Source organism: Ranitomeya imitator, chromosome 3 (genome assembly GCF_032444005.1).
Source record: "Ranitomeya imitator isolate aRanImi1 chromosome 3, aRanImi1.pri, whole genome shotgun sequence".
NCBI classification, from domain to species: domain Eukaryota; kingdom Metazoa; phylum Chordata; class Amphibia; order Anura; family Dendrobatidae; genus Ranitomeya; species Ranitomeya imitator.
Genome location: NC_091284.1, coordinates 439,740,050 through 439,766,641, shown reverse-complemented (window position 1 = coordinate 439,766,641; position 26,592 = coordinate 439,740,050). Strand labels below are relative to the sequence as shown.

At 41.4% G+C, this 26,592-nt stretch overlaps 1 protein-coding gene across 2 annotated transcripts in view; it reads left to right on the top strand.

Moving 5' to 3' along the window:
• The window catches only part of DOC2B (double C2 domain beta), a 1,593,495-nt gene that overhangs the window by 1,291,133 nt on the left and 275,770 nt on the right, over window positions 1–26,592 (top strand). For both annotated transcript variants that reach the window (XM_069757350.1, XM_069757348.1), the window contains one exon: window positions 26,009–26,135. In XM_069757350.1, coding sequence (XP_069613451.1) covers window positions 26,009–26,135 — 127 coding nt within the window. The remainder of the gene's footprint in view (window positions 1–26,008; window positions 26,136–26,592) is intronic.

Below are 26,592 nucleotides of genomic sequence, written 5' to 3'. Positions count from 1 at the left end.
CATGATCTTAATGTGCTTCTTTTTGAGCCACTCCTTTGTTGCCTTGGCTGTATGTTTTGGATCATTGTCTTGCTGGAAGACCCAGCCACGACCCATTTTTTTAATGTCCTGGCGGAGTGAAGGAGGTTGTCACTTAGGATTTTACCATACATGGCTCCATCCATTCAACCATTGATGCGGTGAAGTAGTCCTGTGCCCTTAGCAGAGAAACACCCCCAAAACATAATGTTGACACATGTATGCTTGACAGTGGGGACGGTGTTCATTGGGTCATAGGCTGCATTTCTCTTCCTCCAAATACAACGATTTGAGTTAATACCAAAGAGCTCAATTTTGTCTCATCTGACCACAGCACCTTCTCCCAATCACTCCCAGAATCATCCAGGTGTTCATTGGCAAACTTCACATGGACCCTCCACATGTGCCTTCTTGAGCAGGGGGACCTAGCAGGCACTGCAGGATTTTAAACCTTTACGGCGTAATGTGTTGTCAATAGTTTTCTTGGTAACTGTAGGCCCAGCTGCCTTGAGATCATTAACAAGTTCCCCCCATGTAGTTTTAGGCTGGTCTCTCACCTTCCTCAAGATCAAGGATACCCCATGAGGTGAGATCTTCCACTGTGCCCAGATCGATGTCGATTGACAGTCATTTTGTATTTCTTACATTTTCTTAATACTGCACCAACAGTTTTCTCCTTCTCACCCAGCATCTTACTTATGGTTTTGCAGCCCATTCCAGCTTTGTGCCGGTCTCTGCTCTTGTGCCTGACATCCTTATAAAGTTGTTTGGTCTTGTCCATTTTGTAGATGTTATAGCTGACTGATTAATTGAGCCTGTGCACAGGAGTCTTTTATAAGGCTATGTGCACACATCCGGAATTGCAATTGAAATTTTCAGGGCAATTCCAGAACTCCCTGCCATGGGAAAAACGCATGCGGAATTGGCATGCGTTTTCCCGCTAAATGCTAGCGTTTTCCAAGCGTAATTAGCTTGCACAATGCTAGCGTTTTCCAAGCAATCTGTACCATCGCTTGGAAAACTGATTGACAGGTTGGTCACACTTGTCAAACATAGTGTTTGACAAGTGTGACCAACTTTTTACTACTGATGCTGCCTATGCAGCATCAATAGTAAAGAGATCTAATGTTAAAAATAATAAAAAATTGTGATATTCTCACCATCCGGCGTCCCCGGCAGTCTTCCCATTTCTCACGATGCTTGCGTTCTCAGTAATGCCTAGCAGTAATGACCCCAGATGACATAGTGGTCTCGCGAGACCGCACATCATCACAGGTCATTGCCACAAAGCATCCTTGGGAACGCGAGCATCGCGAGGAGCGGGAAGACTGCCGGGGACGCCGGAAGGTGAGAATGTCATGATTTTTCATTTTAATTCTTTTTTTTTAACAATTATATGGTTCCCAGGGCCTGGAGGAGAGTCTCCTCTCCTCCACCTGGGTACCAACCACAAATGATCTGCTTACTTCCCACATGGTGGGCATAGCCACATGCGGAAAGTAAGCTGATCAATGAATTCCCATATGTGCGGAATCCCCGTGATTCCGCACAAAGAATGAACATGCTGCGTTTTTTTCCGGAATGCGATTCCACCGCGGAAAAAAATGCAGCATGTGCACAAAAAATGCGGAATGAATTCTAATAATAGGATGTATGCGTTTTTTTCGCGATTTTATCGCATTTTTATAGTGAAAAAAACGCAACAATTCCTGAACATGTGCACATAGCCTAAAGATGACTATGCAAGACAGAGCTGTCTTTAATGCAGGTAACAAGTTCATTAGGAGTGTCTAACTGGTGTGTAGGATCTCTTAATGGTTGGTAGGGGATCAAATATTTATTTCTCTCTGCAAAATGCAAATAAATTTATATAATTTATACAACGTGATTTTCTGGATTTCATTTTTGATATTCTAGCTCTCAATGTTAAAATTAATCTACCCTTAAAGTTATAGACTGTTCATGTCATTGTCAGTGGGCAAACTTGCAAAATCAGCAAGGGATCAAATACTTATTTCCCCCACAAACTTTTTAACCTCCTTCACCACTTTTCGATTTTCAATTTTTGCACGTTCGTTTTTTGATCCTCTTCTTCCCAGAGCCATATTTTTTTTTTATTTTTTCAGTTAATATATTTTTTTGTGGGGCTAGTTGTACTTTTGAATGACGTCATTGATTTTACCATTCTGCATACTGGAAAACTAAAAATCCTAAAACTGACCAGGCAATATGATTCCCCAGGTCATTACGCGCTCGTAGACACCAAACATGTATAGGTTATTTTATATTTAAGTGGTGAAAAAAATCTAGAATTTGAACTTGATGGACTATGGACTTTTTTCAACCTATGTAACTATGTAAGAAAAAAAATTGCTTATGTCTCCATTTTCTGAGCTTCAAAACATCTCTATTTTTCATTATCTATTTGCTCCCTGAGCTGACTTTTTTATTGATACCATCTTGCCAAAAGAACGTAATTCTGGCAATTTGATTATTTTTCTCGTTATGCCGTTTACCGATCTGATTAATTTGCTTTATATTTTGATAGATCAGATATTTCTGAATGCAGCTATACCAAATATGTGTGATTTGAACTTTTGTTTTTTTTTTATTTGTTTAAACTTTTTTTTACTTTTTAGTTGCTTCAATAGTCCCATTAGGAGACTTGAAGGTGCAATCGCCTGTGCTACACATAGTAGTGCCTCAGCACTGCTATATGTAGCAAAAATCATGATCTCCTATGAATGCCAGCCACGAGCTGGTGTTCATAGGAGATTCAGAATGACAGGCAAAGGAGTCTTCTGCAGACCTCCAACTGTCATGACTAGAGTTGAGCAAATTTGCTCAGGTCCATGCTTATTCCGCAAGCTATAGCGCTTACCGAATAAGTTGCAGAAGGAAACCAGCTTCCTGGATCACTCCAGCTGATCAGCTGTTCGGCTCCGCAGCTGCATGTGTTGCGGCTGTGTGACAGTCATGAGACATGCATGGACAGCCTGTTTGTTGGGCTCTCCATGCATGTGTCATGACTGTCACACAGCCGTGACATATGCAGCTGCGAAACAGAACAGCTAATCAGCTGGAGCGATCCAGGAAGCTGGGTTCTCTCTGCAGCTTATTCGGTAAGCACTATAGCTTGCCAAATAAGCAGGGATCCAAGCAAATTCACTCAACTCTAGTCATGACAACTAGTGTTGAGCATTCCGATACCGCAAGTATCGGGTATCGGCCGATACTTGCGGTATCGGAATTCCGATACCGAGATCCGATACTTTTGTGGTATCGGGTATCGGTATCGGATACATAGAGATGTGTAAAATAAAGAATTAAAATAAAAAATATTGATATATTTACCTCTCCGGCGGCCCCTGGACTCAGCGCGGGTAACCGGCAGGCTTCGTTGTTCAAAATCAGCGCTTTTAGGACCTGAGAATCACGTCCCGGCTTCTGATTGGTCGCGGGCCGCCCATGTGACCGCCACGCGACCAATCACAAGCCGCGACGTCACCGCAAGCTATTAACGCGCTCATTTTTAAAAATGAGCGCGTTAATGGCTTTCAAAGACGTAGCGGCTTGTGATTGGTCGCGTGGCCGCGACCAATCACAAGCCGCGACGTCACCGCAAGCTATTAACGCGCTCATTTTTAAAAATGAGCGCGTTAATGACTTTTAAAGACGTAGCGGCTTGTGATTGGTCGCGGCCACGCGACCAATCACAAGCCGCTACGTCTTTGAAAGTCATTAACGCGCTCATTTTTACAAATGAGCGCGTTAATAGCTTGCGGTGACGTCGCGGCTTGTGATTGGTCGCGTGGCGGTCACATGGGCGGCCCGCGACCAATCAGAAGCCGGGATGTGATTCTCAGGTCCTAAAAGCGCTGATTTTGAACAAAGAAGCCTGCCGGTTACCCGCGCTGAGTTCAGGGGCCGCCGGAGAGGTAAATATATAAATATTTTTTATTTTAATTCTTTATTTTACACATCCCTATGGATCCCAGGGCCTGAAGGAGAGTTTCCTCTCCTTCAGACCCTGGGAACCATGAGAATACCTTCCGATACTTGATGTCCCATTGACTTGTATTGGTATCGGATATCGGTATCGGCGATTTCCGATATTTTTCGGGTATCGGCCGATACTATCCGATACCGATACTTTCAAGTATCGGACGGTATCGCTCAACACTAATGACAACCCATTGGCACCCCACAATCATATGACAGGGACGCCGATGGGTGGGACATGAGACACACTTCCGGACAGTGCTTGCTAAATGCCGCTGTCAGTGATTGACAGCGGTATTTAACTGGTTAACAGCCGCATCTGGATCTCGGTTCCACCCAAGTCTGTTAGAGCCACATGACAGCTGATCAGATCAGCTTTGTTTTGCTTGGAAAGATTCGACTCAGCATCGGAACCCACATCAAATGCAGGGACACGAACTTGGACGTACCTATATGTCCATGGTCATGAAGTGGTTAAAAATATTATTATTATTATTATACATTTTTATAGCGCCATTTATTCCATGGCGCTTTACAAGTGAATACGGGGCAAATATAGACAAATACATTAAACATGAGCAGATAACAAGGCACACGAGTACATAAGGAGGGAGGACCCTGCCCGCGAGGGCTCACAGTCTGCAGGGGGTGGGTGAGGATACACTAGGAGAGGGAAGAATATAAATATAAATCTGAAAATTAAGACGTGCATTTGTCTTCAACCCCCTTGTAGTCTGATACCCCTAAATAAAATCCTGAGAAACCAATTGCCTAAATAAGTCACATAAATAGTAAATTGAGTCCACTTGCATGAAATTTATCCTCAGTAAAACTACAGCTGGTCTTTGAAGGCTTCATAGGTTTATTTCAGAACATTACAGATAAAACAGCATCATGAAAACCAAGGAACAAACCAGACAAGTCATGGGTAAAGTTGCAGAGAAGCATAAAGCAGGGTTGGGTTATATAAAAAAAATAGTCCAAGCTCTGAAAAGCTCATGGAGCACTGTTCAATCTATTATACAAAAATGGAAGGAGTATGGCACAACTGCAAACCTACCAAGACATGGCCGCCCACCAAAATTTACATCCCAAGCAAGGAGAGTACTAATTACACACTTAGCTAAGAGGCTAATGGTAACTGTGAAGGAGCTGCAGAGATCCACAATTCATGTGGAAGAATCTGTCTACAGGACAACTATTAGTCATATACATCACAAATCTGACATACAGTGGGGCAAAAAAGTATTTAGTCAGTCAGCAATAGTGCAAGTTCCGCCACTTAAAAAGATGAGAGGCGTCTGTAATTTACATCATAGGTAGACCTCAACTATGGGAGACAAACTGAGAAAAAAAAATCCAGAAAATCACATTGTCTGTTTTTTTAACAATTTATTTGCATATTATGGTGGAAAATAAGTATTTGGTCAGAAACAAACAATCAAGATTTCTGGCTCTCACAGACCTTTAACTTCTTCTTTAAGAGTCTCCTCTTTCCTCCACTCATTACCTGTAGTAATGGCACCTGTTTAAACTTGTTATCAGTATAAAAAGACACCTGTGCACACCCTCAAACAGTCTGACTCCAAACTCCACTATGGTGAAGACCAAAGAGCTGTCAAAGGACACCAGAAACAAAATTGTAGCCCTGCACCAGGCTGGGAAGACTGATTCTGCAATAGCCAACCAGCTTTGAGTGATGAAATCAACAGTGGGAGCAATAATTAGAAAATGGAAGACATACAAGACCACTGATAATCTCCCTCGATCTGGGGCTCCACGCAAAATCCCACCCCGTGGGGTCAGAATGATCACAAGAACGGTGAGCAAAAATCCCAGAACCACGCGGGGGGACCTAGTGAATGAACTACAGAGAGCTGGGACCAATGTAACAAGGCCTACCATAAGTAACACACTACGCCACCATGGACTCAGATCCTGCAGTGCCAGACGTGTCCCACTGCTTAAGCCAGTACATGTCCGGGCCCGTCTGAAGTTTGCTAGAGAGCATTTGGATGATCCAGAGGAGTTTTGGGAGAATGTCCTATGGTCTGATGAAACCAAACTGGAACTGTTTGGTAGAAACACAACTTGTCGTGTTTGGAGGGAAAAGAATACTGAGTTGCATCCATCAAACACCATACCTACTGTAAAGCATGGTGGTGGAAACATCATGCTTTGGGGCTGTTTCTCTGCAAAGGGGCCAGGACGACTGATAGAAAACCTTTGGAGGGAGTTGAAAGTCCGTGTTACCAAGCGAAAAGCCAAAAACATCACTGCTCTAGAGGAGATCTGCATGGAGGAATGGGCCAACATACCAACAACAGTGTGTGGCAACCTTGTGAAGACTTACAGAAAACGTTTGACCTCTGTCATTGCCAACAAAGGATATATTACAAAGTATTGAGATGAAATTTTGTTTCTGACCAAATACTTATTTTCCACCATAATATGCAAATAAATTGTTAAAAAAACAGACAATGTGATTTTCTGGATTTTTTTTTCTCAGTTTGTCTCCCATAGTTGAGGTCTACCTATGATGTAAATTACAGACGCCTCTCATCTTTTTAAGTGGTGGAACTTGCACTATTGCTGACTGACTAAATACTTTTTTGCCCCACTATATATGAAGGAGTGGTAAGAAAAAAGCCAATTTTGAAAGCAAACCATAAGAAGTCTTGTTCTTAGTTTGCAAAACGCTGTGTAGGGGATACAGCTATCATGTGGTATAAGGTGATTGGGTTAGATAAAGTAGAACTTTTTGGGGCTAAATACAAAAAACTATGTGTGGTGGAAAAATAACTGTGCATCACCCTGAAAACACCATCCCCGCCATCAAACAAGGTTGTGGAAGCATCATGCTGTGGGGATGCTTTTCTTCAGCTGGGACAGGGAATCTGGTCAGAGTTGATGGGAAAATAGAAGGCGCTAAATACAGTCAATCCCAACGGAAAACCTGTTAGAAGCTGCAAAAGACTTGAGACCCGGCCGAATGTTCATCTTCTGGCAGGACAACGATCCTAACCATACTGCCAGAGCTACAATTAAATGGCTAAGATCAAAACATACTCATGTGTTTGAATGACCCAGTCAAAGTCCAGACCTAAATCCCATTGAGAATATGTGGCAAGGTGTGGAAATTGATCTTCACATACACTCTCCATCCAATTTTACGTAGCTAGAACTAATTTGCAAAGTAGAATGGGCAAAAATTTCAGCCTCTAGATGTTCAATTCTTATAACCTACAATAAATATGCACAGAGACCTCATCATACAAAAAATGACATGTTTTATTTAAACTACATAACAAAAAATATTAAAATACAGCTGTGATGGCAAATAATACTAAATAAAAACACCCCAGACCAGAGGCAAGCATATAACCTCCCAAATAGCCAGCTGCCAGGAAAATATAAGTGACTCATAAAGGGGAACTCTCATATGCCTAAACGGCACAATCACTGTGTATCTGAATGGCACAATTGCCGTATGACCATAAGACCCCAAACTATACTTCACTCTGGCAGCATAAGGACAAAGTATACAAATACACTGGTACTATACCTCCGGTCTGATGGTGCCACCCCTACGCGCGTTTCGGCCCGTGTGCCTTCTTCCGGGGGAGTCTTTTGTATGTCATTTGTATGTTCAATTCTTGTAGAGATGTGCCCCCAAAGACTTGCACCTTTAATTGCAGTGACAGGTGGTTGTTGTGAATTCTGTGGCTGAATTCACTCCTGTGGTCACAAGTGGTACTGCAGCTTCTGAGCTTCCTCCCTCAGGTGTTCTGGTGAGCTCGTTAACTGCTTCATTACTTAACTCCGCCTGATGCTGCTATCCTTGCTCCTTGTCAATGTTTGTGTTGGATCTGAGCTTCTCCTGATTGTTCCTGTGACCTGCTGCTCTGTATAGCTAAGTGCTTTTTGTTTTTTTTGTTGCTTTTTTTCTGTCCAGCTTGTCTTTTGTTTTGCTGGAAGCTCTGAGACGCAAAGGGTGTACCGCCGTGCCGTTAGTTCGGCACGGTGGTTTTTTTTTGCCCCCTTTGCGTGGTTTTGCTTTAGGGTTTTTTGTAGACTGCAAAGTTCGCTTTACTATCCTCGCTCTGTCCTAGAATATCGGGCCCCACTTTGCTGAATCTATTTCATCCCTACGTTTTGTCTTTTCATCTTACTCACAGTCATTATATGTGGGGGGCTGCCTTTTCCTTTGGGGAATTTCTCTGGGGCAAGTCAGGCCTATTTTTCTATCTTCAGGCTAGCTAGTTTCTTAGGCTGTGCCGAGTTGCCTAGGTAGTTGTTAGGCGCAATCCACAGCCGCTTTTAGTTGTGTTTAGGATAGGATCAGGTGTGCAGTCTACAGAGTTTCCACGTCTCAGAGCTCGTTCTTGTATTTTTGGGTATTTGTCAGATCACTGTGTGCGCTCTGATCGCTAAGCACACTGTGTTTCTGGATTGCCTTCATAACACCTGTCATTAGCAAACATAACAGTACAAGGAGCCATACTAATGATTCTCAATAGAGGGAAAGAAAAAGTTCTGACATCATTTTTTTTTTTTTTTTCTGCTCTGTGTTCACTTTTTTTTTCCCCCTAGACATTTGGGTGATTCTGGACACAGGTGTGGACATGGATATTCAGGGTCTGTGCTCTTCAATGGATAATCTCGTTATAAATGTACAAAAAATTCAAGATACTATTGATCAGAAATCTATGTTAGAACCAAGAATTCCTATTCCTGATTTGTTTTTTGGAGATAGAACTAAGTTTCTAAGTTTCAAAAATAATTGTAAGCTATTTCTGGCCTTGAAACCTCATTCTTCTGGTAATCCTATTCAACAGGTTTTGATTATTATTTCTTTTTTGCGCGGCGACCCTCAAGACTGGGCATTTTCTCTTGCGCCAGGAGACCCTGCATTGAGTAGTGTCGATGCGTTTTTCCTGGCGCTCGGATTGCTGTACGATGAGCCTAATTCAGTGGATCAGGCTGAGAAAAATTTGCTGGCTTTGTGCCAGGGTCAGGATGATATAGAAGTATATTGTCAGAAATTTAGGAAATGGTCAGTACTCACTCAGTGGAATGAATCTGCGCTGGCAGCTTTGTTCAGAAAGGGTCTCTCTGAGGCTCTTAAGGATGTCATGGTGGGATTTCCTATGCCTGCTGGTTTGAATGAGTCTTTGTCTTTGGCCATTCAGATCGGTCGACGCTTGCGCGAGCGTAAATCTGTGCACCATTTGGCGGTACTGCCTGAGGTTAAACCTGAGCCTATGCAGTGCGATAGGACTATGACTAGAGTTGAACGGCAGGAATACAGACGTCTGAATGATCTGTGTTTCTACTGTGGTGATTCCACTCATGCTATTTCTGATTGTCCTAAGCGCACTAAGCGGTCCGCTAGGTCTGCCGTCATTGGTACTGTACAGTCCAAATTCCTTCTGTCCATTACCTTGATATGCTCTTTGTCGTCGTTTTCTGTCATGGCGTTTGTGGATTCGGGCGCTGCCCTGAATCTGATGGATTTGGATTATGCTAAACGTTGTGGGTTTTTCTTGGAGCCTTTGCGGTGTCCTATTCCATTGAGAGGAATTGATGCTACACCTTTGGCCAAGAATAAACCTCAATACTGGGCCCAGCTGACCATGTGCATGGCTCCTGCACATCAGGAAGTTATTCGCTTTCTGGTGTTGCATAATCTGCATGATGTGGTCGTGTTGGGGTTGCCATGGCTACAAACCCATAATCCAGTATTGGATTGGAATTCCATGTCGGTATCCAGCTGGGGTTGTCAGGGGGTACATGGTGATGTTCCATTTTTGTCGATTTCGTCATCCACCCCTTCTGAGGTCCCAGAGTTCTTGTCTGATTATCAGGATGTATTTGAAGAGCCCAAGTCCGATGCTCTACCTCCGCATAGGGATTGTGATTGTGCTATCAATTTGATTCCTGGTAGTAAATTCCCTAAAGGTCGATTATTTAATTTATCCGTGCCCGAACACGCCGCTATGCACAGTTATGTGAAGGAATCCCTGGAGAAGGGACATATTCGCCCATCGTCATCACCACTGGGAGCAGGGTTCTTCTTTGTAGCCAAGAAGGATGGTTCGCTGAGACCGTGTATTGATTACCGCCTTCTTAATAAGATCACTGTTAAATTTCAGTATCCCTTGCCATTGTTATCTGACTTGTTTGCTCGGATTAAGGGGGCTAGTTGGTTCACTAAGGTAGATCTTCGTGGTGCGTATAATCTGGTGAGAATCAGGCAAGGAGATGAATAGAAAACTGCATTCAATACGCCCGAGGGTCATTTTGAGTATCTAGTGATGCCGTTCGGACTTGCCAATGCTCCATCTGTGTTTCAGTCTTTTATGCATGACATCTTCCGTGAGTATCTGAATAAATTCCTGATTGTTTACTTGGATGACATTTTGATCTTCTCAGATGATTGGGAGTCTCATGTGAAGCAGGTCAGAATGGTTTTTCAGGTCCTGCGTGCTAACTCTTTGTTTGTGAAGGGATCAAAGTGTCTCTTCGGTGTGCAGAAAGTTTCATTTTTGGGGTTCATCTTTACCCCTTCTACTATCGAGATGGATCCAGTTAAGGTCCAAGCCATCCAGGATTGGATTCAGCCGACATCTCTGAAAAGTCTGCAAAAGTTCCTGGGCTTTGCTAATTTTTATCGTCGCTTCATCTGTAATTTTTCTAGCATTGCCAAACCATTGACCGATTTGACCAAGAAGGGTGCTGATTTGGTTGATTGGTCTTCTGCTGCTGTGGAAGCTTTTCAGGAGTTGAAGCGTCGTTTTTGTTCTGCCCCTGTGTTGTGTCAGCCAGATGTTTCTCTTCCGTTCCAGGTCGAGGTTGATGCTTCTGAGATTGGAGCAGGGGCGGTTTTGTCACAGAGAGGTTCTGATTGCTCAGTTATAAAACCATGTGCTTTCTTTTCCAGGAAGTTTTCGCCCGCTGAGCGTAATTATGATGTGGGCAATCGAGAGTTGCTGGCCATGAAGTGGGCATTCGAGGAGTGGCGTCATTGGCTTGAGGGAGCTAAGCATCGCGTGGTGGTATTGACTGATCATAAGAACTTGACTTATCTCGAGTCTGCCAAGCGCTTGAATCCTAGACAGGCCCGTTGGTCGTTATTTTTTGCCCGCTTCGACTTTGTGATTTCGTACCTTCCGGGCTCTAAAAATGTGAAGGCGGATGCTCTGTCTAGGAGTTTTGTGCCCGACTCTCCGGGTTTATCTGAGCCAGCGGGTATCCTCAAGGAAGGAGTCATTGTGTCTGCCATCTCCCCTGATTTGCGGCGGGTGCTGCAAAAATTTCAGGCGAATAAACCTGATCGTTGTCCAGCAGAGAAACTGTTCGTCCCTGATAGGTGGACTAATAAACTTATCTCTGAACTTCATTGTTCGGTGTTGGCTGGTCATCCTGGAATCTTTGGTACCAGAGAGTTAGTGGCTAGATCCTTCTGGTGGCCATCTCTGTCACGGGATGTACGTACTTTTGTGCAGTCCTGTGGGATTTGTGCTAGGGCTAAGCCCTGCTGTTCTCGTGCCAGTGGGTTGCTTTTGCCCTTGCCGGTCCCAAAGAGGCCTTGGACACATATTTCGATGGATTTCATTTCTGACCTTCCCGTTTCTCAAAAGATGTCAGTCATTTGGGTGGTCTGTGATCGCTTTTCTAAAATGGTCCATCTGGTGCCCTTGGCTAAATTGCCTTCCTCCTCTGATTTGGTACCTTTGTTCTTTCAGCATGTGGTTCGGTTGCATGGCATTCCTGAGAATATTGTTTCTGACAGAGGTTCCCAGTTTGTTTCAAGGTTCTGGCGAGCCTTTTGTGGTAGGATGGGCATTGACCTATCCTTTTCCTCGGCTTTCCATCCTCAGACTAATGGCCAGACCGAACGAACCAATCAGACCTTGGAAACATATCTGAGATGTTTTGTTTCTGCAGACCAGGATGATTGGGTGTCCTTTTTGCCGTTGGCTGAGTTCGCCCTTAATAATCGGGCCAGCTCGGTACCTTGGTTTCTCCATTTTTTTGCAATTCTGGGTTCCATCCTCGTTTCTCTTCAGGACAGGTTGAGTCTTCGGACTGTCCTGGTGTGGATTCTGTGGTGGACAGGTTGCAGCAGATCTGGACTCAGGTAGTGGACAATTTGATCTTGTCCGAGGAGAAAGCTCAACTTTTCGCTAATCGCAGACGCCGTGTGGGTCCCCGACTTCGTGTTGGGGATCTGGTTTGGTTATCTTCTCGTCATATTCCTATGAAGGTTTCCTCTCCTAAATTTAAACATCGTTTTATTGGTCCGTATAGGATTTCTGAGGTTCTCAATCCTGTGTCTTTTCGTTTGACCCTCCCAGACTCCTTTTCCATACATAATGTATTCCATAGGTCGTTGTTGCGGAGATATGTGGCACCTATGGTTCCATCTGTTGAGCCTCCTGCCCCGGTTTTGGTGGAGGGGGAATTGGAGTATATTGTGGAGAAGATTTTGGATTCTCGTGTTTCTAGACGGAAACTCCAGTATCTGGTTAAATGGAAGGGTTATGCTCAGGAAGATAATTCCTGGGTTTTTGCCTCTGATGTTCATGCTTCCGATCTTGTTCGTGCCTTTCATGCGGCTCATCCTGGTCAGCCTGGGGGCTCTGGTGAGGGTTCGGTGACCCCTCCTCAAGGGGGGGGGTACTGTTGTGAATTCTGTGGCTGAATTCACTCCTGTGGTCACAAGTGGTACTGCAGCTTCTGAGCTTCCTCCCTCAGGTGTTCTGGTGAGCTCGTTAACTGCTTCATTACTTAACTCCGCCTGATGCTGCTATCCTTGCTCCTTGTCAATGTTTCAGTGTTGGATCTGAGCTTCTCCTGATTGTTCCTGTGACCTGCTGCTCTGTATAGCTAAGTGCTTTTTGTTTTTTTTGTTGCTTTTTTTCTGTCCAGCTTGTCTTTTGTTTTGCTGGAAGCTCTGAGACGCAAAGGGTGTACCGCCGTGCCGTTAGTTCGGCAAGGTGGGTTTTTTTTGCCCCCTTTGCGTGGTTTTGCTTTAGGGTTTTTTGTAGACTGCAAAGTTCGCTTTACTATCCTCGCTCTGTCCTAGAATATCGGGCCCCACTTTGCTGAATCTATTTCATCCCTACGTTTTGTCTTTTCATCTTACTCACAGTCATTATATGTGGGGGGCTGCCTTTTCCTTTGGGGAATTTCTCTGGGGCAAGTCAGGCCTATTTTTCTATCTTCAGGCTAGCTAGTTTCTTAGGCTGTGCCGAGTTGCCTAGGTAGTTGTTAGGCGCAATCCACAGCCACTTTTAGTTGTGTTTAGGATAGGATCAGGTGTGCAGTCTACAGAGTTTCCACGTCTCAGAGCTCGTTCTTGTATTTTTGGGTATTTGTCAGATCACTGTGTGCGCTCTGATCGCTAAGCACACTGTGTTTCTGGATTGCCTTCATAACACCTGTCATTAGCAAACATAACAGGTGGTCCTACAAAGTACTGACTCAGAGAAGCTTAATGCAAATGCATGTCACAATTTTCATGTTTATATTTTTTAAATAATTAGAAAACGATATATAATTTCCTTTATACTACACAAATACTTGCTACTTTGGTTTGGTTTGTCACATAAAATCCCAATATAATACATTTACATTTGTGGGTATAACTTGAACAAATGAGGAAAAGTTCATGGGTTATGATTATGAATTCTTTTTTTAAAGCACTGTATACTGTATATCTTTACAAAATTGCTAATTAAATATTGAAAATTGATGAATCATTGCTTCTCAAGAAGAAGATAAATATGCAATTTTTCATATATCATTCTCTGTATAGATTCTCGTCATTCCCCACATCGTTCATAAAGTCTATATCCATAGATGGTTAAAAGAGAAAAAATGGTTTTCAATTATAGTATGGGGATAAGTACATAAGATAACTTGTAAACTTGTTATAAACCCTTTAATCTTTTATTTCATATTTATTCAACTTTAATTTCTGTGGTGTAGTAAGACTCAGACTAATAAAGAAACTGTTCCAGGAGTTTCGGTTATTTGATCACAGTATTGATTTTAATCTTTCTCAGACAAGTTGATATTTCACCTACATGGCATTTCATTCACATATCACTGAAAATGGAAACATAAAATTTTTATCAGGGTAAAAATCTGACCTTTTAGTACACATGTTAAGAACATCGGGCAAGGTTCATAAGCTTATTCCCCAAAACTTGGATAAAAATATTCTGTACTTTTTATGTTTTGGGTTTTTTCATGTCAGATGTGTGTCATAAAGAAATGAATCTCTACAAAGTCAGCTTTAATCACTATGTGAATATATTATGAAGCATGCCAGACTACGCTGTTGCTGCTTTTTCATGCCTTGATGACTGCAGCAGTGCTAAAACACAGCCTATGAGCAACAGGAAAAAAATATTAAAACAGAAAAAATCGAATAAATAATTATGCACCCAATTTGAACCATCACTAAGGAAAATAATTGGTTTTAGGACACATTCAAACACAAAGTTAATGTTGTGGCAGAAATCTGGAATCTCAGTACAACTGCAGCAAATTAAAGTTGCTTTTTGGTTAAAGGTTCATAGGATATTCTCATATGTGACAGATTTATGTTGGAGAAATTTAATTGACTAAAATGTTTCTCCTATCTTAACTAGGTTTGTAAAAATCTCATGCAGCAAAAATAACCCCAATCTAGTACAGGAATGTTTTACTCCTTCTCCTATTCCACTCATGAATGCCCCGAAAACACACAGAACACCCATTTTTGTGTAACCTTCACGCAGCGTAGAACCTTTCTACCATGCACCTTTATTGGCGAATCGATGGGTAGCATGGTGTCACACACTTAGAGGGTTCGTGTTTTGTTTTGTTTCACTCCTTCAGTATAAGGGGCCTATGGTGGGCAAAAAGTGTGCGTACATGACATGGTCAAGATGTTGTGGACATTTAGCAGAGAGGAGGAAATGTCCAGGGCTGCAACTTTCAATAATCCTGAGTAATGGCGCCTCTCTTATAAGTAACCCTCAATGCTATGTAATGTCGTGTATACAGGTCCTTCTCAAAAAATTAGCATATAGTGTTAAATTTCATTATTTACCATAATATAATGATTACAATTAAACTTTCATATATTATAGATTGATTATCCACCAACTGAAATTTGTCAGGTCTTTTATTGTTTAAATACTGATGATTTTGGCATACAACTCCTGATAACCCAAAAAACCTGTCTCAATAAATTAGCATATCAAGAAAAGGTTCTCTAAACGACCTATTACCCTAATCTTCTGAATCAACTAATTAACTCTAAACACATGCAAAAGATACCTGAGGCTTTTATAAACTCCCTGCCTGGTTCATTACTCAAAACCCCCATCATGGGTAAGACTAGCGACCTGACAGATGTCAAGAAGGCCATCATTGACACCCTCAAGCAAGAGGGTAAGACCCAGAAAGAAATTTCTCAACAAATAGGCTGTTCCCAGAGTGCTGTATCAAGGCACCTCAATGGTAAGTCTGTTGGAAGGAAACAATGTGGCAGAAAACACTGTACAACGAGAAGAGGAGACCGGACCCTGAGGAAGATTGTGGAGAAGGACCGATTCCAGACCTTGGAGAACCTGAGGAAGCAGTGGACTGAGTCTGGTGTGGAAACATCCAGAGCCACCGTGCACAGGCGTGTGCAGGAAATGGGCTACAGAGAAGCAGCACTGGACTGTTGCTAAGTGGTCCCAAGTACTTTTTTCTGATGAAAGCAAATTTTGCATGTCATTCGGAAATCAAGGTGCCAGAGTCTGGAGGAAGACTGGGGAGAAGGAAATGCCAAAATGCCTGAAGTCCAGTGTCAAGTACCCACAGTCAGTGATGGTGTGGGGTGCCATGTCAGCTGCTGGTGTTGGTCCACTGTGTTTCATCAAGGGCAGGGTCAATGCAGCTAGCTATCAGGAGATTTTGGAGCACTTCATGCTTCCATCGGCTGAAATGCTTTATGGAGATGAAGATTTCATTTTTCAGCACGACCTGGCACCTGCTCACAGTGCCAAAACCACTGGTAAATGGTTTACTGACCATGGTATTACTGTGCTCAATTGGCCTGCCAACTCTCCTGACCTGAACCCCATAGAGAATCTGTGGGATATTGTGAAGAGAAAGTTGAGAAACGCAAGACCCAACACTCTGGATGAGCTTAAGGCCGCTATTGAAGCATCCTGGGCCTCCATAACATCTCAGCAGTGTCACAGGCTGATTGCCTCCATGCCACGCCGCATTGAAGCAGTCATTTCTGCCAAAGGATTCCCGACCAAGTATTGAGTGCATAACTGAACATTATTATTTGATGGTTTTTTTGTTTGTTATTAAAAAACACTTTTATTTGATTGGATGGGTGAAATATGCTAATTTATTGAGACAGGTTTTTTGGGTTATCAGGAGTTGTATGCCAAAATCATCAGTATTAAAACAATAAAAGACCTGACAAATTTCAGTTGGTGGATAATGAATCTATAATATATGAAAGTTTAATTGTAATCATTACATTATGGTAAATAATGAAATTTAACACTGTATGCTAATTTTTTGAGAAGGACCTGTAGTTAGTATTCTATTAAAGCTCATAACAGAAGTAGAAGAGCATTTGGTGTCCTGGCATAACCATAGAGTGCCCCAAATTAATGGATATTGCACTCAAGACAGTAAAGTCAAATGACTTCTAACAGAATGTGATTGCTACTTTGGCTATGAAATGATAGATGTTTATGGGTGCGATTGATGAAGTGGGTGCATGTAGGGTAAGTATATAGTTTGGTCTTTCATTTCATTTTAGATAGGGTCTATTTTTTTTTAAGCAACATCCTTCAAATGTCTTCTACTGTGACCTGTTACCTTTGTGTCATCCCATGAAGAGCTCTCCCAGGTAGCCTTTTCCGCTGTAGGTAGAAATCTTCTCCACAGCAGACCCCAGGGTGAATTTCATCCAGCCTACCAGTGATCTCAGCCTTCCCCGCTCTGCTCAAAACACTTGCAAATGGCCCTTCACTTTCTACTAGCTTCACTAGTTCTAAGTATCTAAAGGAGAGAACAGAATTTATCTCTCAGTCTGATCCATGAACAAAGGCTTTCTCAGACTCATATCACTCCTGACGGTCTGAGTGACAATCAGCCTTCTCCCTAAATTGCTCACAAATAAACATATGGCTATTGTGGTCTCTAAATTACCAATACAAAAGCTATTATTATTATTATATCTATAATTACAAATATTATTATGTAAAAATATTTAAATGACAATACAAATAATTCCAAATACAATAATATACATGTACAAGGCAGAAGCGGCTGTGGCATACAGTATTTTTTAACTATTATTTTAAGTATCAAATGTTATTTTATAAAATCCTACATAAGACTATTGAATTCCTATTCTGTAATTTTAAACAATAATGCATTTGTCATATTTGATGAGGCTTAATTCGGGATTCACACAGTCAAGGTTAATGTGAAGTCACTGGAGGGAAAAAAGTCAAATAATAATTTGGCACAGTGGCTTTTTAAATGACTCAAGATAATAAAAATTGCATTTCATTAAGCGTGCCCTCTTTATTGCTATTCCAGAGAATTTGCAATCTAACTGCTAAAAAGAAACTTTATATCCATTAAACAGCATCCAAAGTCATGAACGAATGTTCTATACTAAACATATTTCAAGGCATATTACAGTGTCTTTAAACCGTACATTTCACCAAATTTTTCATGCTGAACTGATCTCACAATGTAATACTGGCTGCAGCGCAGAATAAAACCTTTGTTTGTTTTTCTTATTTGCTTGTTTTTTATTTTTCCTCTCTGTTGCAGAGATTTTAGCAATGAAAGTGTTTGGTCCCTAATGAGTTAATTTTTCTATCCCAAGTGGGAGTTATCAGATAGTTTTCAGTGGAGGCATGCACTTCTTTCACCTGTGTGAAGTTGATCAATCATAAGCAAGCAACAACATTCAGGAGAAAGAAGAAAACATTACCACAATAGCTTAGAACAGGGCACTCCAGTGTGAGACATTTGAGGATGGACAGCTTGATCTCACTACAGAGTGATTACAAGTTGCTGTGAGCACAAAAGACATAAGTGTAATTAATGACACATTTGTACTCAGTCAGTAATCACAGGAATGCCTGTTGTACACATAACAATTGGTAATCACTCTGCAGTGTGATCAGACTATTAGTCATTCATTACATCTCACACAGGAGTAGCCTGTTTTAAGCTATAGTGGAGATGTGTTCCATTTTTTCCTGAGTGTTGCTGCCTGCTTATGATTGGTCTACATCACTGACAGACTCAGACAGAAAAGGGCCCTTGTGCAAAAACAATATATGAGTCCTTTGCAGCCCAAGAACTCCTAAAAATGCAAAACTCAACCTGTTTTGGAGGAAAAAATGGGCCCTTTATCTCTTTGGCTTCTGTGCAGCTGCACAGGCTGCAAGTGTTTTTTGCTCCCCTGGTCTACATCCAGGGCCGGTTTTAGACAAAGTGGGGCCCTGGGCAAAAGTTTAAAGTGGGGCCCCAAATGCTAACATTGTAAAATCACACAAACATTTAGGTTACATTCCATGAGCAGGATGCGGATACAGTTGGTGGAGGGGCCTGGAGCCAGTGCTCACACTGTGGTCCCTCATATTTAGGGACCTTATATCAGCCAATGGGTCTGCCACTATTAGCTGTACGGAGGGGCGTTGCTAAGGTCAGAAAAGATTGGGGGCCCAAACTCAAAGACAAAGTGTTGACCCCCCCCCCGCCAACCCCCTCTTAATTTTTTTTTTAACACTGCAGATAACTCAGTGATAACTCTCTGAGTACAGATAATGTGGTATATGTCACCTGCAGTCCTATGTAACACCACAGATATTACAGTGATAACTCTGAGTACAGATAATGTATTAGATGTCACCTGCAGTCCTATGTAACACCAGAGATAGCAATTATAACTCTCTGAGAACAGATAATGTAGATGTCACCTCCAGTCCTATGTAACCCCACAGATAGCTATAGCATTTCAGAGTAAGACTATGTTCACATGCAGCATTTTTTTCAGTAGCCAACACCTTTTCTATTGGCAGTAAAAATGTTGTGTTGAAAACACCTGTTTTTCAGCTTGTTTTGTGGTGATCTTCACACTTTTTTCAGCTGTTTTTTGGAGCGAGGATGTTTGCTTTGTCTACAGTATGTTTAAGGCCACATTCACACATTGAGTATTGGGTCAGTATTTCACATCAGTATGTGTAAGCCAAAACCAGGAGGGTGATAAATACAGAAGTGGTGATGAGTTTCTCATTGTTCCACTGCTGCTTCTGCATTTACAAACTAGTTCTATATTGCATATATTTATATATGTTCATTACATATTATCTCATCACCTATTGAGGATGCATGATCAGTCAGAGTAGTGGTAGGGCTACATAGGGGCTATCGACAAGGAGTGGGGGCACCATACCATTTCAACCTAGGGTGCCAACCTCTGCTGTCAGGAAGGCAGGTGTGAAGGGCAAAACTAGTCCCTATCTCCCCTCATTTCTGCTTTTTTTTTTTCTTAAATCACTGGTTTTCTGTGCAAATGTGTGTTCATTTATATCTTTATGTATTGGGTTAAAAGAGAGGATTTTTGTTTACATGTTTAAGGCCTCATAGATTGATAGCTTTGGTTGCTGATTGAGGGGGTTTTGTGGGGGCTCATATTTTATGTAGGGTGTGGTGGGTCATACTGTATATAGGGGGAATTCAGCATACTTATTTCTGCTCAACAATAAGTCATATAATTATTAATTATTTTTTCATATTATATCGATATTCAGCAGAATTAATTTCAGCCTATTGGTTCGACCTCCACAAGAGTCATGGCCAATCATGTGGCCCCTTGTGGAAATTAATCTCCCACCCCTGCTCTATTTTGTGTAGAGATATGTTATGTATATTGTAATAATTTGCGAGGCGAGCTACTCAAGCCGCTATCTCTGATGCTTTCCATATACAGATATGCCCCAAAGCACTTGTGTGTTACTCACATGACCTATCCCATGATCTATTAGGGGATCATGTGATATGTCATGTGATACATCAGGTACCTGGGGGGAGCACGCCTTCTAACCTGCCCGGGACCCTGGCCTTTCTTAATCCACCCCTGGCTGGGCATACAGCTCAGAAGAGACATCGGGATTTCGGCAGTTAGGAAGCAGTTCACAAAGCTCCTATCTAGCAGTCACTGAATCCTGACATGGCTACTGGATCAGTGTACTTTTTGTATTTTTTAGGTCACCTTTAAATATAACCTTTTATCCTAAACGTTTCATCTATTTTGTGTCCCCACCTACATTACTTTTTCCACTGCATCTTATTGCTCCTACAGTTATATGAAAATGTTTGGGCACCCCTATTAATCTTAAGCTTAATGTTTTATAAAAATTGTTTATTTTGCAACAGCTATTTCAGTTTCATATATCTAATAACTGTTGGACACAGTAATGTTTCTGCCTTGAAATTAGGTTTATTGTACTAACAGAAAATGTGCAATCTGCATTCAAACAAAATTTGACAGGTGCATAAGTATGGGCACCCTTATCATTTTCTTGTTTTAAATACTCCTACCTACTTTTACTGACTTACTAAAGGACTTTTTTTTGGTTTTCTAACCTCATTGAGCTTTGAACTTCATAGCCAGGTGTATGCAATGAGAAAAGCTATTTAAAGTGGCCACTTGCAAGTTGTTCTCGTGTTTGAATCTCCTCTGAAGAGTGGCATCATGGGCTCCTCAAAACAACTGTCTAATGATCTGAAAACAAAGATTATTCAACATAGTTGTTCAGGGGAAGGATACAAAAAGCTGTCTCAGAGATTTAACCTGTCAATTTCCACTGTGAGGAACATAGTAAGGAAATGGAAGAACACAGGTACAGTTCTTGTAAAGGCCAGAAGTGGCAGGCCAAGAAAAACATCAGAAAGGCAGAGAAGAAGAATGGTGAGATCAGTAAAGGACAATCCTCAGACCACCTCCAGAAAGCTGAGAACCAACCACAATGAGAACATGAACAGCAGAGAAAGTGTACCCACGCAGAAGATATTTATCAAATAGCCTTTATTTGCGGTGACAAGTGGCACAATAAAACAATTAATTAGTACGCCATTTATAACAGGGCATTAAAAAATATATATTTAAAATCAATCAGATATAAATAGGTGACCTCAAAAATATCTCTTGCAGTTTTTGCCAAAAATTAATGGTCGGTATAAATAATTAATGAATAAAAACTACCAAAAATGAATAAAAAATAAATAAATATAATATAATAAGGTGCACAAGCAAAAAATCCACTGGGTATTACCCCGTTCCCAGGCAATAAACATCCATCCCCAGCCGTCGGCTTTCCTTCTGCTGGTTATGAAAATTATGCTGGAGCACAAGCCATTTTTTTCAGAAAAATAATCTTTTATTAATTAAATACATGTACAGTAAGCTGCACGCACACTGCACTAATTGTATGTGTCACTGACATCTGTATATGTACCAATTCTATGTGTATATACTGTATGTAATCTATCTATTCTATCCTTTTGGCTCCTGCTGTGATGTTACAGCACACAGTTGCTGAATTGCCGGCTTTTCTTCTACCTATCTATGTTATATATATATATATATATATACATATACATATGTGTGTGTCACTGACATCTATATATATATATATATATATATGTATTCTATGTGTATATATCTATTCGATCTATTCTATCCTAACTAGTGTTGAGCGATACCGTCTGATACTTGAAAGTATCGGTATCGGATAGTATCGGCCGATACCCGAAAAATATCGGATATTGCCGATACCGATATCCGATACCAATACAAGTCAATGGCACATCAAGTATCCTGATGGTTCCCAGGGTCTGAAGGAGAGGAAACTCTCCTTCAGGCCCTGGGATCCATAGTGAGGTGTAAAATAAAGAATTAAAATAAAAAATATTGATATGCTCACCTCTCCGGCGGCCCCTGCACATCACGCTGGTAACCGGCCGGCTTCTTTGTTTAAAATGAGCGCCTTTAGGACCTGCGAGCAATCAGAAGCCGCGACGTCATTCGCAGGTCCTCAATTCCTAGAATTAGGAGTTTAGTGAATGAGAATGACGTCGCGGCTTCTGATTGGTCGCGTGGCGGTCACATGGGCGGCACGCGACCAATCAGAAGCCGCGACGTCATTCTCAGGTCCTAAAGGCGCTCATTTTAAACAAAGAAGCCGGCCGGTTACCAGCGTGATGTCCAGGGGCCGCCGGAGAGGTGAATATATCAATATTTTTTATTTTAATTCTTTATTTTACACATCCCTATGGATCCGATACCGATACCCGATACCACAAAAGTATCGGATCTCGGTATCGGAATTCCGATACCGCAAGTATCGGCCGGTACCCGATACTTGCGGTATCGGAATGCTCAACACTAATCCTAACCTGTCAGTATGATATTACTGTATGTGGCAGATCAATTGGCGGCTTTTCAATGGACATTGGTGCATAAAATTCAGACAACACTTGCATGTTCCAAGTGCTGTGCAATTTTTTTCTCACACCCATAGGCTTGCATTGGCGAGCCTCGGTCGAGTCTCTGTAACAATCGCAGCAGACTGCAATTTTACATCCACATCGAATAAACCTGAGAAAAAAAATGCTGATGTGAGCTGCCCCATAAATTAACACTGGTCCGACTGCTATGCGATGTTTTCTCGCATAGGTTGTATCTAAAGTAATGTTCTCGTGAACCTACCCTAAAACGTACAAACAGAATTACGTTTTCAAAATCAAACAGAATTCTGTTAAAAATGAATTAAAAATGCCCAAGCGCTTACAAATCAAGATTCATGTTCTTCCTGACGTAATAATGATAAATGAGCCCTACAAAGACATTCCCAAGCAAAATTATACCATGGAGTAGTCATGAATATGAAATGCCAGCTGCCATGAATGACTATAATTATTGCCTTATAAATGCTCAGTTTAGTATTATAGAATGCAGCGTTCACACAAAGTGTATTTTTGCGTATTGTTAGTTATTTTACATCCGAGTGGCAATAAATGAAGATTATTTTATGTATGCGTAAACACCAGTCCAAAATTAGAAATATGAAAGTTAGTTCCACAGATGAACCCAGCAGTATTTCTTTTTTTATGTAAATCAAATGCATCATAAAAAAAGGGAAATTAAATCATTGGATTTCAACATTTCCAACCATTTTGTGTCAAAATATGCAATGTATGTGACATCCTCAAATTTAAAAAAAAAAGCAGATATTTAATATAATCAGCTCGGTAAACATATTGTATAACCTTATGGATGGGGCCATCCGACACCATACAGCTTCACACTGGTCACATGTGCTTTAATTAAAAGATTAAGATTTAATTAAGCAAACATTTTCCTGTTTTTTGCTTCTTGTCAACGATATTTAGAAAAAGCAGCATAGAAGCGCTGTAACGGACACTGTCAGTACTGTAAGAGTACAGGAGCTCTAGTACTTGTACTATTGGGAACTTATTAGTAGTTTGCTGGCTTTGTGGCTAGAACTTTACTTGTGGTTCTGGCTGCTACTTTTATGAGATTAAAGTGGCTGGCACTTATAGGGTAGATAAACATAAGCGTATAAAAAAATCATGAGAGTTTAACCAGAAAACTCTGACTATTTTTTTCTCGCTTGTCATAGGTATGTAGTCTGTATACAATCATTTTTTCCTCATGGCAGCAGCTATTAATCTTTTACAAGACCAGTTACAGTTTCCTATGTTACAGAATTGCAATGTGTCCGGTAAAAATTGGATGCTTTACTTATGGCATCCATTTTTTTTTTTTTTGCTGACCCACAAACTAGAATGGGCGAGTCTCTTCCGATTTAAGGAAGAAACTGGTGTATGCTGCAATTTATTTTTGGTGAAAAAAAATGTAGTTTGTACTGCCCCACTGAATAACATTGGTCTGAGAGCAGACTGTTTTTCTTTTTATGACCAGCAATCCTACTAAAAATATGGTTGTGTCAACAATTCTTTAAGGATATCTTTGATAAGTTCCCTTTGTGGCAGAATGGCTATTTAGAGATCTTGGCTATGCTTGGAAATGTTATGGGAGTACTGGCAGGCACGGTACTGACTAAGGAACGTGCCTCTGACTGCGGAGCCCCTATAACTAAAGCTAGAGGAAATACAGTGCGGTGCCTAATTCCCCCCTCCCGCTACTCCCACAGGTGATGCAGTAATTGGAACGCTGTACTGACCAATGGGGCAAAGGGGAAGGGGCATCCGGTCACAGCAACATGGGTGAAATTCAGGTGCCAGGGGTCAGTGCCTTTCTCTTTCTCCCCGGCTGACCCCTGGAAGCTGTTGTCCCTCCCTCCCTTATATATTCAATGATGTTTTGCACTGCCAGAACAAATATATGATATAAAACAAAAATATAGGAATTTTCTGTTTTAAGTCACAGCGGAAGTGTAGAGAGGGGCAAAGGTTCGTAACCGCTCATTGGCCTGCTCGCCTGTCGGTTGCAGACAGGACCTTCGGCGATGAGCCAGTTGTGAAATGTAATTGCCTTTCTCTGCGTATGTAATTAATAAACTGTGACCGACCTGTTCAACCCTTCTAGGCCTGTCTGTATTTCATCGCGGGATTGGTGGGAGGGGGGAAGGCACTGTTTACGCAGTCTAAGCGTTGATGAGAGATGTATGCAAGGCCCCCTTCACACATCCTGATGTTTCCGGTACTGGAACGTGAACGCATACCATTTGTGTGTCATTCATGTGTACATGTGCATCATCCATGTGCTGTCCGTGTGACACATACCAGAATAGAATACAGAATAGAAATTACAGATGTTTAGATGTTAAAGACATGCAAAGATAACCAGCTAAGGTAATGCAGACAGCTGTAAGCTAATATTATAAGGCTGGGAAGTTTTCAGTTATTGGTCACTTCCCAGCCTAAAAATACCAGCTCGCAGCTGCCTCAGAAGTGGTGCATCAATTCTTGCGCTTTGCCTTCACTCTTCGCAATTACCCTAGTGCAGTGGCAATACAGGTAATGTGGATCAGGGTTAATGTCAGCTGTGAATTGTCCAAAAACATAGCTGCCATCGAGCCCTGGTGTTAGTAGTGGAGAGGTGTCTGTGAACCACACCCAATACTAAACTAGCAATTAAAATAATACACACACCGAAAAAATACTTTATTTGAATAAACGCTTCCCGACACCTTCCCTGGGTCACCAATTTATAAAAAAAAATCCCATGCAGGTACAACATAGTCCAGGGAATCCGATATAGTCCGCAAATGGATACCTGAAACACATAAAAAGAGAGAAATAGAAACAAGACACTGTCCCTCATTCACCAATGTATTAGAAAAAAGTTCCCATGCAAGTCTGACGTAGTGCAGCGCTTCCCACAACGTTCCTTGAACCATGCTCACGCTGCGCTAAGTGAGACCCATCAACTGTGAAGAGTGGTGATGTCAGTAACATTACTGCTCATCACTGTCGCACTGTTACACATTTGTCATCTGTGTGCATGTGTATGGTACGTATTGTCATCCGTCGTGCCGGAAAAAAATGCACATGTCTACGTCAGGGTCACACAGACATGTGTGCAGCCCCATAGATTACAATGGGTGTGCGTGTATACGTGTCTCCGGTACATGTGAAAACTGTCACCACACATACACCGGAAACATGGACATGTTAAGGGGGCCTTAGGATACTCTCTTACATGCCAGTGCCTCAGTATCCACAAATTCTTTCTAGTTCAAATCCTGTGCACATTCCTGATATGATATATGTAGGTTATTTATCAAATCCATCTCCTATACTATTATAGTTCTAGTAACTGTTTTATCTCATTTATGTTGCAATATATTTAAGATAAATGGCAAAAACGTACTAACATTTTGGTTTTGTTTGTCTCTAGAATATCAGTCTGTGATGAGGATAAGTTCCGTCACAATGAATTTATCGGTGAAACAAGAATTCCTCTAAAGAAACTAAAGCCCAACCAAACCAAAAATTTTAGCATCTGTCTAGAGAAGCAGCTACCTGTAAGTAAACCTTCTTTTAGAAAATGTAAATTAATTAAATTAATTTATTTTGAAAACATTGGATGTTCAAGTATGTGTAAGTGTAATGTGCCTCTAAGATGTAGCAGAGCTAGCAGCTACCTCTTTATGTTTGCACAATGTTCACATTTCCCTTTGCAGATAATGTACATTAGAATCCAGTACATAAAAGTGGTTTATATATGCATGCATAGACTGATGTACTTGTTATGTTCTGCTATCAGGAGTTGGAAAGAGTTAACAAAGCAACCTTGCTTTCCACATATGGCCTTTGTTGCATAGTTTGGTTGCAGAAGAAACTGGTGAGAGTAGATTATATGGGGTAATCCAACTTTTATCTACACAGAACATGAGGTACATGTATCAGCTTCTTTATACAGCATAACTGGAAGTCTAAAAGATCTTTTACCAGAGAGAAAGTGAAACCGAAGTACAACAA